The following is an 11,299-nucleotide window of genomic DNA, read 5'->3' as shown; positions in this document are numbered from 1 at the left end:
AACACGTTGTTCACATTCTCGAAATATATAATACGCGGATGCAAATATATTTGAATAAGGAAGCTTTCGAAATCGAGTAAGTAAAGCATTGTTTGTGTGTTGTACGTCTATTTGTAGAGAAGATTAAGTAAGGTTCTAACTATGTTAGATAATAAATCGACGAGAGACAACAAGAACAACTCCTAACGTAAGACCAAATTGAGACATTAGTATATTATAGTAAGCAGCATGTAGTCAAAGTTTCTAATTTGGGTTTCAGATGGCAGTCAGGTTTATATCCAATGTGTTAAGTTACCTCTTCTTATTGCATTATTTTCTAAAACTGGCCAAGAAGAGCTTTGTCTTTATCGCTAATTTCCTTTTCATTGAGTCACGCTACACGGAATGTTATTTTACTTCTCTCTTAATTAACTAATTATAAGACCAAACGTAACATTCCGTGGACACGGTCTCGGCTTTACCTAACATTCCTTTCTATTTACACACATGCACACGTGCACAAATGCACACGTGCACAAGTGCACAGATGCACATTTATACACGTTACGCGTATATTCTCGTTGAAATTATTCTGCAATTATATTCTATAAGAGAGATCTACAAATTTACTTGTGTTTTAATGTACGCGTGTGTGTGATTCCTAAAGGACGAATTTGACGATTTAGTTCCTTTCAAAAGTTATGCAATTAATCTCCTTTCACTTTGATTAATTGAATTTCTCGAAGAGCATTACATCTCCAAATGAAACTTCTATACGTTGAATAATTTCAAATGATCTGCATAAGATCTCCTAACGATCAACCATAGAGATGCACGTCATCGAAGTTACAATTCTTAACAACAATCTACACGAGAACACTTTGGTAAGTTTGAATAGTAGCAAGGAGCATAAGTTGATCCATCGCAGGTGTAATTAATACAAAATCTAGTGCAAGAGGGTGGTGGTAATATTTTCGGAGGGGGAGGACATTCGTATTTTATTCGACAAGGGCGTATCGAACAGGGTCCTGCTATGCATATCGTTGGTGGTGGGGGTGGAGGACAAGGCCGGTCTCTGCAAATCTATAAAATTTTATATTTTTTTTTATTTAAATCGATTAAAAGTTTAGAAAATAGTCAATTAATAAAATTTCATTATTAGAAAGTATACTTTCGTTAAGAAACATTAAATTTTGTTGAACTCGATTAAAAGTTTAGAAAAAAGTAATATAATAAAATATATATAATAAATAATAATAATAAATAATAATATATAATAAATAATATATAAGTAAAAATAAAATATCATTATTATAAAGTATACTTTAGTTAGAAAAAACAAATATTAAATAAATTTCTCATCCCTAATTTGATATATTATTCCGATCTTAAAATTCGGTGGTTCGACAAACTTCGAACGAATCTTTTATACAAAAAAAAAAATATTGTTTTTCAAACTATTTATAACATATTATATATATATGTAAAAATAAAGAAAAGAAAAAAAAAGTAAATAGGAACCGATGTTCGCGAGGAATGTAGCAGTGTTTTAGAAGAAAAATCTCTGGTGCAAATTGCATTTTTCAAAGAACCGAGCAAAAAAAAAGTGATAGACGTACTAATGGTGGACAAATAGTTGGAGTAAAGCATCGCTTAGGTGGACACTGCTGCTGTTGCATCGGTGGACAGCCATCCTTTGGACAGCAAAACGGTGCTGGTTTTATATGACAGCACGGGGGTGGTAAAGTGCTCGTACGCCATGCTTTTCTACAGCTACTCCGACAAGACATTTTTCTTCTTATACAATACTACCCCTAGACGAGAAGAGCTTGCTGAAAATCCGAGCTAAAACTTCTTTCCTTCCTTCCTTCCTTCTTTCCTTTCTTCCTTTCTTTCTTTCTTTCCTCTTCCAGATTTACGATCGAGCTTTTATGAGACGACGAAAGAAAAACCGATTGAGGAGAAATCTCGACGAGTATTAATTACCGGCTTTACATTTTTTTTTTCCAAAAGTAATACAAACTCTCCAAATAAATATCAAAAAGAGAAAAATATAAAAAGTTATTGGTTTAATATATTTTTTTTCTTCTTTTCTTTTTTTTTCTAATAAAATGACGTTTCTCCTACACGTCCGCGTATGTGTGTGTCAGTGTGTGTTCTTTTATTTCGATGCATTTCGATTACTTATTTCGATATTAAATTACGTACTTCAGAGAACACGTATCTTGTTGGATGAATTTTTGTTGTTTCTTTTTTTACATTCCGCTCGAATTTGTAAATGTTTATTACTTTTTTCTTTTTATATATATCAACGTAAATTATGGAAAAAATAATAATGGTTCCCATTTTTAGGAGCAGCTTTTAAATATCGGATTTCCGCAACAGTCGTGCCATTTTAAACAACAGCAAGTTGTTTTTCGAATTGGCATTGGACAAGGATAACAATTTGGTATAATCGGACGATAACATGGCGCATATGTCGATCTGTGTATTAAGAATAATATTCGATAATAAATTTTACTTCAAAATTTTGTTGAAAAATTTCTTTTAAAAAAAAACGTTAATCAAATAAATATTTTCTTTTTTTTAAAAAGTAATAAATTATTTATCCATTAATTTGGTTTACCTGTCGCGAGTATACGTTAATTGAAATTGTACGCATGATCCTTCGTTATTCGATGAACAAGGTGAACATTCGAAAAATGTTGTTGAACACGGTTGACAAGCTGGATCCTCGTAAGACGATGATTTCCGAGTGCAACGCGATGCAACCGATGGTGGATTAATTGCGAGAGCTTCGGCCAATGTCAATGCCATTTCTTTCTCAAATTAAATTCAATTTTCACTAAAAACAAACCTAATTTTTTATCTTTTCGATCATAACAATTTATTTTCTCTTTTTTTTTTTAATTTTCTTTTACGAATAATTTAGGCTGATCAACAGCGTGCACTTAAAACGTTTCTTTTTCTTTTTATAGGTTACACATCGGCAGAATTTTTATAACGATTAAGAAAAAGAAAAAAAAAAAGAAGAAAGAAAAAAGGGAAAACTAAAAGAGAAAGAAAAAAAAGAAGAACAAACGTCGAAAAACCATATTTATGCGTTTGTTTAATAATGTTTTTCACATTCGTAACAGTTAATTAATTAATAATTATTTACGAGACGGATGATCTCAAGGGGAAAAACGTTTGTTTCAAATATATTTTTTTTCTTATACACGCATATTACGCGTATGCGTATAAAGAAAAAAAGAAAAAAAAAAAAAAAAGAGAAAAAAAAAGCCGAAAAAAGAAGATTAAACATTGGTAGACGATTTTTTTTTTCGTAATCACAACAGACATTATATATAATAAATCGTATCTTTACAATGGGGCAGAGATACATTGTAAAACGAACAAGGATATTTTGTTTTGTGTTTGTTTTTTTTTTCTTATACGAAATATACACGCAATTTGAGAAGTTGTACGTTTGATCCAGGAATCGAATCGGCAACATTATAATATATATACAATTACACAACAACCACGAAAGCTCGCCTAAACGATAATCGCCGAATTTAGAAGCCAACGCGGTTGCACTTTCAGAAATTTGGCACGCGATACTTCTTCATTTTTCTTTCTTTCTTTCTTTCTTGACTTTGTTTTCTTTTATTTCTTTTCTTTTTACTACTTCGGTCCGTCGATCTTCGGTTCCCTTTTTGTTCGGGAGTACCAAATTTTTCCTGCACTTTTCCTGCACTTTTTTCCATTTTCATTATTATTATATTTATTATTATCATTATTATTTCTTTTTTCTATTTTTCGTCAATTTTCCAACATATCGAGACATCAAAAACTTCAAACGTTCTATAACACTTCCTGTTCTCGTTTCATGAAGAAAATAAAACTCAAAAAAAAACCAAAGGGACAATGTTAGGGAACGAGAATCCGAGGGGAGGGGGAAAGGGGTAAATAAAAGATTCGACAAAAAAATAGAAGAGAGAGAGATGAAAAATGATCGAATGCGAACGAGTGGAACCAATTTTTCTCTCTCTCTTTTTTCTATATTCTTCATCTTCGTCTCTTTTACGTGTCGTTGCAATCTAAAACGTATTTAAATACAATACCAGAATTTTCCTAAGAAGACGAAGAAAAAAAAAAGAGAAAACCCAGAAAAGGTTCGCGTTAAGATCGTACAGACCGATGGTGTCCGAATACTCGTCGATTTATTTTTTTTAAACAAGCCGAATTTTGAATTCGAACAACGAAGGAAAAGGGAGGAGGAGAAGGGAAGAAGGTTAAAAAAATTCTACAAAGGTTTAATATAGAAATAAAAAACAGATCTAGAAAAGGGGTAGGTAAAAAATAAAAATAAAATTAAAACAATAATTATAATAATAATAATAATAATAATAATAATAATAATAATAATAATAATAATAATAATAATATTAATATTAATAATAATAATAATAATAATAATAATAATAATAATAATAATAATAATAATAATAATAATATAATAATAATAATAATAATAATAAGTACCTAAGACGAATAGTCAAATAACGAATCGTCGTGGTTAAGTTATATACACGTTTCACCTCTCACTTTTTCACTCTCTCTCTCTCTCTCACTCTCTCTCTTACTCTCTTTTTCTAATTCATTCGTTTCTTCTTTTTTTTGTTTTTAAATTCCTTTAATTCATTTCTTTACGCACGCTCGAGCAGCTTCCTCTTACGGGAAACTCAAAAATTTAAGCTCGCTTGTAAACTGAGAAAGACGCCGACGAAATTTTTCCCACCAATCGTAGCGAACAAATCAATCGTAGCTCTTGTTCAACTTTGTATAATATGTGTGTTTGTGTGTGTATGTATTTGTGTGTTTTATAATTATACGTATGTATGTATATATATATGTACGTATGCGTGTAAATTTTGTGTTTCGTTTAATTTCCGTTTTTTTTTTTTATTTTTCACGTGGTACCCCTCTCTTGTTGTGTTTTTTATTCGATGTGTTTGTTTGTGTTTTTTTTCTTATTTTTTTTTCTTTTTTTTTAAGTACATACATCATGGACCAACCCCCCCACCCCCACCAAACGTGTGTTTATAAGTACAGCCGCAAATACATGTGTGCTTTTTTGTTCTCCTTATGAAAATTATTTTTAATTCTTTTTTTCCCCCCTTGTTTGTTTTTTTCTTTTTTTTTTTTTTTCCAAGGGAATATTTTGAATCTTTCTTTCTCTTACTTTTTCTTTCTTGTCGATTTCTCTCCTTTCTTTTTTTCCTATTTAAATTCTCTTTTGATTTTCGGGACGGACGGAAGGTGGCTTCACGAAAACCATCCATACTGAAACCACTGACAAATTCACGACGACGAACGTATATTTTTATTCTCATTACTTTTATTTTATTTTATTTATTTATTTATTTATTTATTTGTTTTTCGTTTCGAATACGTTGGACAACGAAGACAAAATTTGAATTAGACTCTCGTTATCGATGACATCTTTTTTGTTTCTGTATAAAATATTTGTTGTTTTTAACTTTTGGATTACAACGAATAATATTTCAATTTTGTTCATAGATTTTGTCTGTTGTAAATGATTTTTATATAAATTATTGATTACAAGAATCACTCTCATATCACTTATTTATATTCAATTATTGTATACTCGATAAATCATTTTTCATTCGGAGAGACGTAAAGTATAATAAATTGATCATGTCAAAAAATATCAAATGACAGGATATATCTTCTAACGTTTAACTTACAAAATTCCCCTAAACAAACAAACAAAATATATATAATCTAATAAATAAGTTCCTTAAAGAGAGAAATCGAACACGATATTTGTTAAAATTAAAATAAATAATAGGATAATTATATTCTAAATGATAACCATTCGTCGTCGTTAGTATTATGAAAATCATTTCAATAAATAAATAATATCTTAATACGAAATTATATAAACAATATTTGATTAAAATTTCAAACAAAATAACTTCATTATTTATATTATATTATTCAAAGAAATCATTCGTCGTCGTTTTCTCAGTTGTTCAGTTACTTAAATTCACACATTCTTTCTCTCTCTCTCTCACTCTCTCTCAAATCTCTCTCTCTCTTTATTTCTTTCTATCGAATAACATTTAAATAACTATTTTTATATACAATGCATACAATGCAAGTCGTTCAAAAGTGCAACGATCGAGCGCCTATAATGATAAAAAGAAAAATTAATTTAAAAAAAAAAGAAAAGAAAAGAAACAAAAAGAAAAACAATCGAAAAAGAGAAAATACAAAATTGTTTATTAATTTATTTTACTTATTTATACGATAAACACGCATCTTTCGTCGTGCTCCCTCTCTCCCTCTCTCTCTTTCTCTCTTACAATTTCCAATCTTAATAATCCCTTTCAATTTTCACTCTAAATCCGATCCGTTACGGAAAAAAAGAAAAAAAAGAAAAAATGATTAAAAAGAAAATATTAAAACGAAAGCGCGTAAGCCCACTGATAATGAAAGACAGAAAGCCCCGGGACGAAATAACTACCGATAGATTTTTTTGTTTCTTATTTGTTTAATTGATAAGTAATATTTTCTTATTTTTTTTTTTGTTTTTGTGTTTTTTTTTTTTTCAATTTTATTTTTTGTCATTTTTTAGCTTTTGTAATGTTTTTTTAATCGTATTATTTATTTTTGTTAATGTTATATTATTACATGGGACCGAGGAGTTTTGAAATTATTTCTTTCCATTCTTTTCCTTTTCTTAATTCTTTTTTCTTTTTTCTTTTTTTTTTTTTCATCACATAAATTTCGTCGAAGTTGGACGATCGTTTTTTCCTCTCTTTCTTTATTTCTTTCTTTCTTTCTCTTTAATACTCTCATTTCATTTATAATATTCATAAATCAATTTATTAATTTAATCGATATGCAACGCTTACGTCATGATAATACACACATACACACGCGCACACACACGCACGCAAACACGCACAGACGCACACGCAACATCGTATCCCCCGATATATTCATTGAAAGTATTTTGAATTGTGAATATTAATTTTCTCGTTTAGATTCATTCATATATTTATAATCCTCGATAATATTTTAAATGCAATTCGATCATATGTTATAATAGACAACGATAGTGCAGAACGTTACTGCTCTCTAATTTCAACATCTAAAAATTGTTCATTTATTTTTAATTTTAATTTTAAGTAAACTACGTGCGTGGTTTTTTTTTTGCCGGATAAATTTTCTTTTTTTTTTTTTTTTTTAAACGGTAGAGTTGTTCGTAGTCGGCGGTGCTCTCTGATAAAGAAAAAAAAAAGGGGAAAAAAAAATAAACAAAATAATTCACATTTTCTTTTTTTTTTTTTTTTTAATACTTATCACAGTGGTTCCATCACGAATGGATTATAAAATGAACAAGCTAAATTTTATCCGAATGTAATAAAAAAAAGAAACAAGAAAAATAAAAGGAATAATAAAAAAAATAAAAAAAAATTATTATCAAGGAAAAGAAAAGACAAGAAAAAATATTGAAATAATCGAATATCATTTGCGTGAAATAACAAATTCACCTAGTACAACTAGGAATCACGAACCGACTACGTTTACAAATTAGTTCGTTAATTTCTTTCTCATCTCCTTATGCTTATTATTACATTTTGATAATTTTCTTTCCATCATACCCCGGATTAACGCGTTGAAAAAGAAAAACCGATAGATCAAATAAATAAGAATAAAATATATATATATATCTCTTTCTTGTGTTGTTATTTTTCTTTCTTTCATTCTTTCAAAAAACGGAGTTAATATAGGAAGTTATTTGTTTAGACTCGGTGCAGCGTAATCATCTTTTGGTGCATACAATTTTGCATCTCATGCAGAACAACGATAACCGCTCTCACATTTTCAAGAGCCTACACTATCGAAATTACTTTTTAATATTCGGATAATGTTTATTTTATTAATATGTTTTAATTGTATTTTTTTTTCTTTTTTTGTTACTTATTTTCTCTCATTATTTAATCGTCGTGTTTGGACGAACATTTAAATAAGCAACTAGCAGATACGTGACTCCTTCTTCCTTCCTTCCTTCTTTCCTTTCTTTCCTACATTTATTTTTTTCTATTACTTATCTCTGTCTCATTTTTCTATGGCTGCTTCCATTTTATTTTTTTCTGTTAAGTACTCTTTTTTCTTTTTTTTTTTTAATATGTATATCGTCATCTACAGTCTTTTCCTCAAAACGGTCTCGAAAAGATATATATACATATATATACATATATATATATATAAATAATATATTATATAATTAATATAATATATATAAGTATATATATATATATATATATATATATAAATAATATATTATATAATTAATATAATATATATATATATATGTATATATAATCCTTTAAAATGCGCATTTACGCCTCGTCTTCTCATTTAAACATTCCTCATCCCTTTTCCCATATATTTATTTTCTTTGTTTATATATCGAGCGTGCATTATAAATGATCATAATCATCATCATCATCATCATCATCATCATAATCATCATAATCGTATATCAATTATCATCAACGTCCTCCTAACATTAATGCGTGCTTCTATCGAGGCTGTGCGCGTACTTTGTTTTCTAACTACAATAATTAAGCGATTAAGTATCTCTAGGATATTGTTTTTTATCTTTTTATTTTATCTCCCAATTCCTCAGCCCTCCCCCTCCGAATTAGTAGCCATCATCATTTCGTCCCTTCCCGTTCATTTCATTCGTAATTCACAATAACTTTTCATCATTATTCCTGTGCAAAATTCGTTGCTAAACACACGCTCGTCCTCATATCGATACTTCAACGTAACAACAATCGGATAATAATAATGGTGATGGTTGTTACGTTGTGCAAAGATCTCGAATATATTTCCCTAGCCCTCCCCCATCCCCCCACCCGACCAATTTGAACGATAATTATCATTATTATTTATTTGTTGCCTATTATAACCACCCCCTATTGAGATCCCTTTTTCTTATTGGTTTTTTGATTTCTTTCTTTTTTCCTTCACAATTCGTTTGGAAATAATTCTTCCAAACCTGGGGAGGAGGGGGTTAGGTATAATACCTACGATCATTGGTCAGATCGAGGCGCGAGCGTACGTGCAACCGTCACTATGTGTTCGATCGAAAATATTTAGCGACGCTGTTAACGAACTCCTGGCGCTACAATTGCACCTGGAATGCCTGTGTGGCGTTAGGAACGACGAATGGATTGGTAGTAGTCGACTGTCGTAAATTTCTCGCCGCTATTTCAGCCCATTCGGCATCGAAGGGATCGGAAGGGCCACCACCTCCTCTTCCTTGACTAACTTGACCACCACCAGCACTCATTGCTGCCGAACCCAGTGACAATGCCCTTGCGTGTAATGGCGGTGCTCTTCGTGGACTGCTCGAGGATTGGGGTGGTATTGACGATGATATTGCTTGGGGTGCTGTTGTTGATACTGGTACAGCTCCTGTTATGCTACCCAACCATTGTTCTGGTTTCGGTAAAGTACCTGCCGCTGCCACCGGCTGAACCTACAAAATTCATTGATTTTAATAAACATTTTAAATGTCTGAAGTGTTAATCGATTACGAAATGATATAAAAGACTCTTCACTGCACAGGAGGATTTTTCGGATAATAAAATAAATCTATGATTGCATGGACAATTATTTTTTAATTGTATGTTTTAAATCTAACAAAATTGATATATTTTTATTAATAGAAGGTATCATCTCATAATATAAAAACATATTATACAAAAACTAGTAATAATTTAATTTAATTTATTTGTTTGTTATCAAATGTGGGACTCGAATAATCCCACCGTGCTGATACGCGTGCAGTTATTGCAATATTTCTAGGTGGGACTAAAAATATTCCACCCATCATGCATTATGGTGCATCAAAAAGATGAGGGACACTTTTTAATATCCCAAGTGGCACAAATAATTGAAAATATTTTGACCAATGAACTTACCGGAGTGGTAGGTATAGTAATCGGGCAAATCCCAGAAACGTCAGTGACGACGGCTGTCGATAACGTGGAAGATAACGACGCTACGCTAACGTTGGGTGACGTACTCCTAGGCGTTGCAATTTTATTGGCTATTACTGAATTATTAACTGGAATTGACGACTTGTTGATCGCAACAGCTGTTGAGGTACTTCCAAGAGATGAGGTAGAGGCCGTGCTGAATGCAGGACTGGCTGCTGTTGGTGTACCACCAAACACACCACCTATACTAGACGCTGGAGTACTCATAACAACAGGTGTGGCTGTGCTAGTCCTCGGAAGAACAGGACTCATGTTACTGGCCTTGTTTAAGACTGGCGTTAACCTAGGATTGACTGTTAGAATCGGTGATGACGATGACTCTTGCCAACTTGGTCTGACCTCGTTCAAATTCGTAATGTCTTCGTTTTTGTCGTTGTTGTTGTTGTTGTTGTTCAAATTCGGACCGTTTTGTAATTTAATGTCGTCCAACGAATTGCTACTCGTCACTGAACATATTTCAAAAGAAAAAAGTTATTGGTTACCGGGGACAAAATTCAAATCCAAAGATTAAATATCATTTTAGATACAAGAAACATGCGCGTGTGTGTGTAAGTAGGTGTAAATTTGTATGAAATTTTGTTACCAGTTGGAGTATTATTGGTGTTCATGAAAAGTTGCTTCGCTACCGAACTAGTTGTCGCTTGGGAAGGCAATGGTCCGAAATCGTCGCTGCTGGAAAGCAAAGAAAGTCCACGGGACAATTGTTGACACATGGCAGAAACACTGTCCTGTCCACCCGGTGATATTTCTGGTATCGGGCTCACTGTTCAAATGAAATATCATTTTAATTAATAACGATCATTAATATTATATCCATTTATATACGATATTACGTTTCAGTAACGAACAATTACAGCGAATTGGTGCTGGATTACTATTGAAATGCATGCCGAATCACGTTTGGGAACGTATAACAAAGCGTGAAAATGAAAATATAAGAAAAACGCTTGATCAAACGATCGATCGACCTAAAATGATTTTTAACTGTCCAAGCTGGTGTTTAAACATTTTGGGAAGAAAAAAAACAAATAAATAAATAAATAAATAAATAAATAATATGATGGATATTCTCTACTACTGGGAAAATTCTAACTAAAACGTATACTGTTTTTCAAAATTTGAAACAATTTTAACGTTGGCTCGAATAATAATAATAATATTTTTCCACAACATCAATTTCATATTATTTTATATATTTTTCTTAATGAAAAAGATAAAAAAAAAAAGAA

The 11,299-nt window shown here is 31.0% G+C and overlaps 2 protein-coding genes across 5 annotated transcripts in view; both read right to left on the bottom strand.

Annotated features, from left to right (window-relative positions):
- Positions 1-359: 359 nt before the first annotated feature.
- On the bottom strand, positions 360-3,001 carry LOC122522044 (sperm mitochondrial-associated cysteine-rich protein-like). The gene is made up of 2 exons (XM_043642831.1): positions 1,566-3,001; positions 360-1,062 (listed from the first exon to the last, which is right to left on the bottom strand). The coding sequence occupies exons 1-2, from the start codon at positions 1,767-1,769 to the stop codon at positions 835-837; spliced, it is 432 nt and encodes a 143-aa protein (XP_043498766.1). The 5' UTR covers positions 1,770-3,001; the 3' UTR covers positions 360-834.
- Positions 3,002-8,452: 5,451 nt separating this feature from the next.
- Positions 8,453-11,299, bottom strand: part of LOC122522667 (protein numb) — a 69,910-nt gene continuing 67,063 nt past the window's right edge. For all 4 annotated transcript variants that reach the window (XM_043643958.1, XM_043643959.1, XM_043643957.1 and 1 more), the window contains 3 exons: positions 10,654-10,833; positions 9,993-10,516; positions 8,453-9,547 (listed from right to left, as the gene is read on the bottom strand). In XM_043643958.1, the coding sequence (XP_043499893.1) occupies positions 9,191-9,547; positions 9,993-10,516; positions 10,654-10,833 (1,061 nt within the window). In that variant the 3' untranslated portion in view covers positions 8,453-9,190. The remainder of the gene's footprint in view (positions 9,548-9,992; positions 10,517-10,653; positions 10,834-11,299) is intronic.

The sequence above is a fragment of the Polistes fuscatus genome, unplaced genomic scaffold (genome assembly GCF_010416935.1).
Source record: "Polistes fuscatus isolate 324 unplaced genomic scaffold, CU_Pfus_HIC Scaffold5, whole genome shotgun sequence".
In the NCBI taxonomy this organism is placed as follows: Eukaryota; Metazoa; Arthropoda; class Insecta; order Hymenoptera; family Vespidae; genus Polistes; species Polistes fuscatus.
Note: the sequence above shows the minus strand (reverse complement) of the source record. Positions and strands in the feature narration are given on the sequence as shown.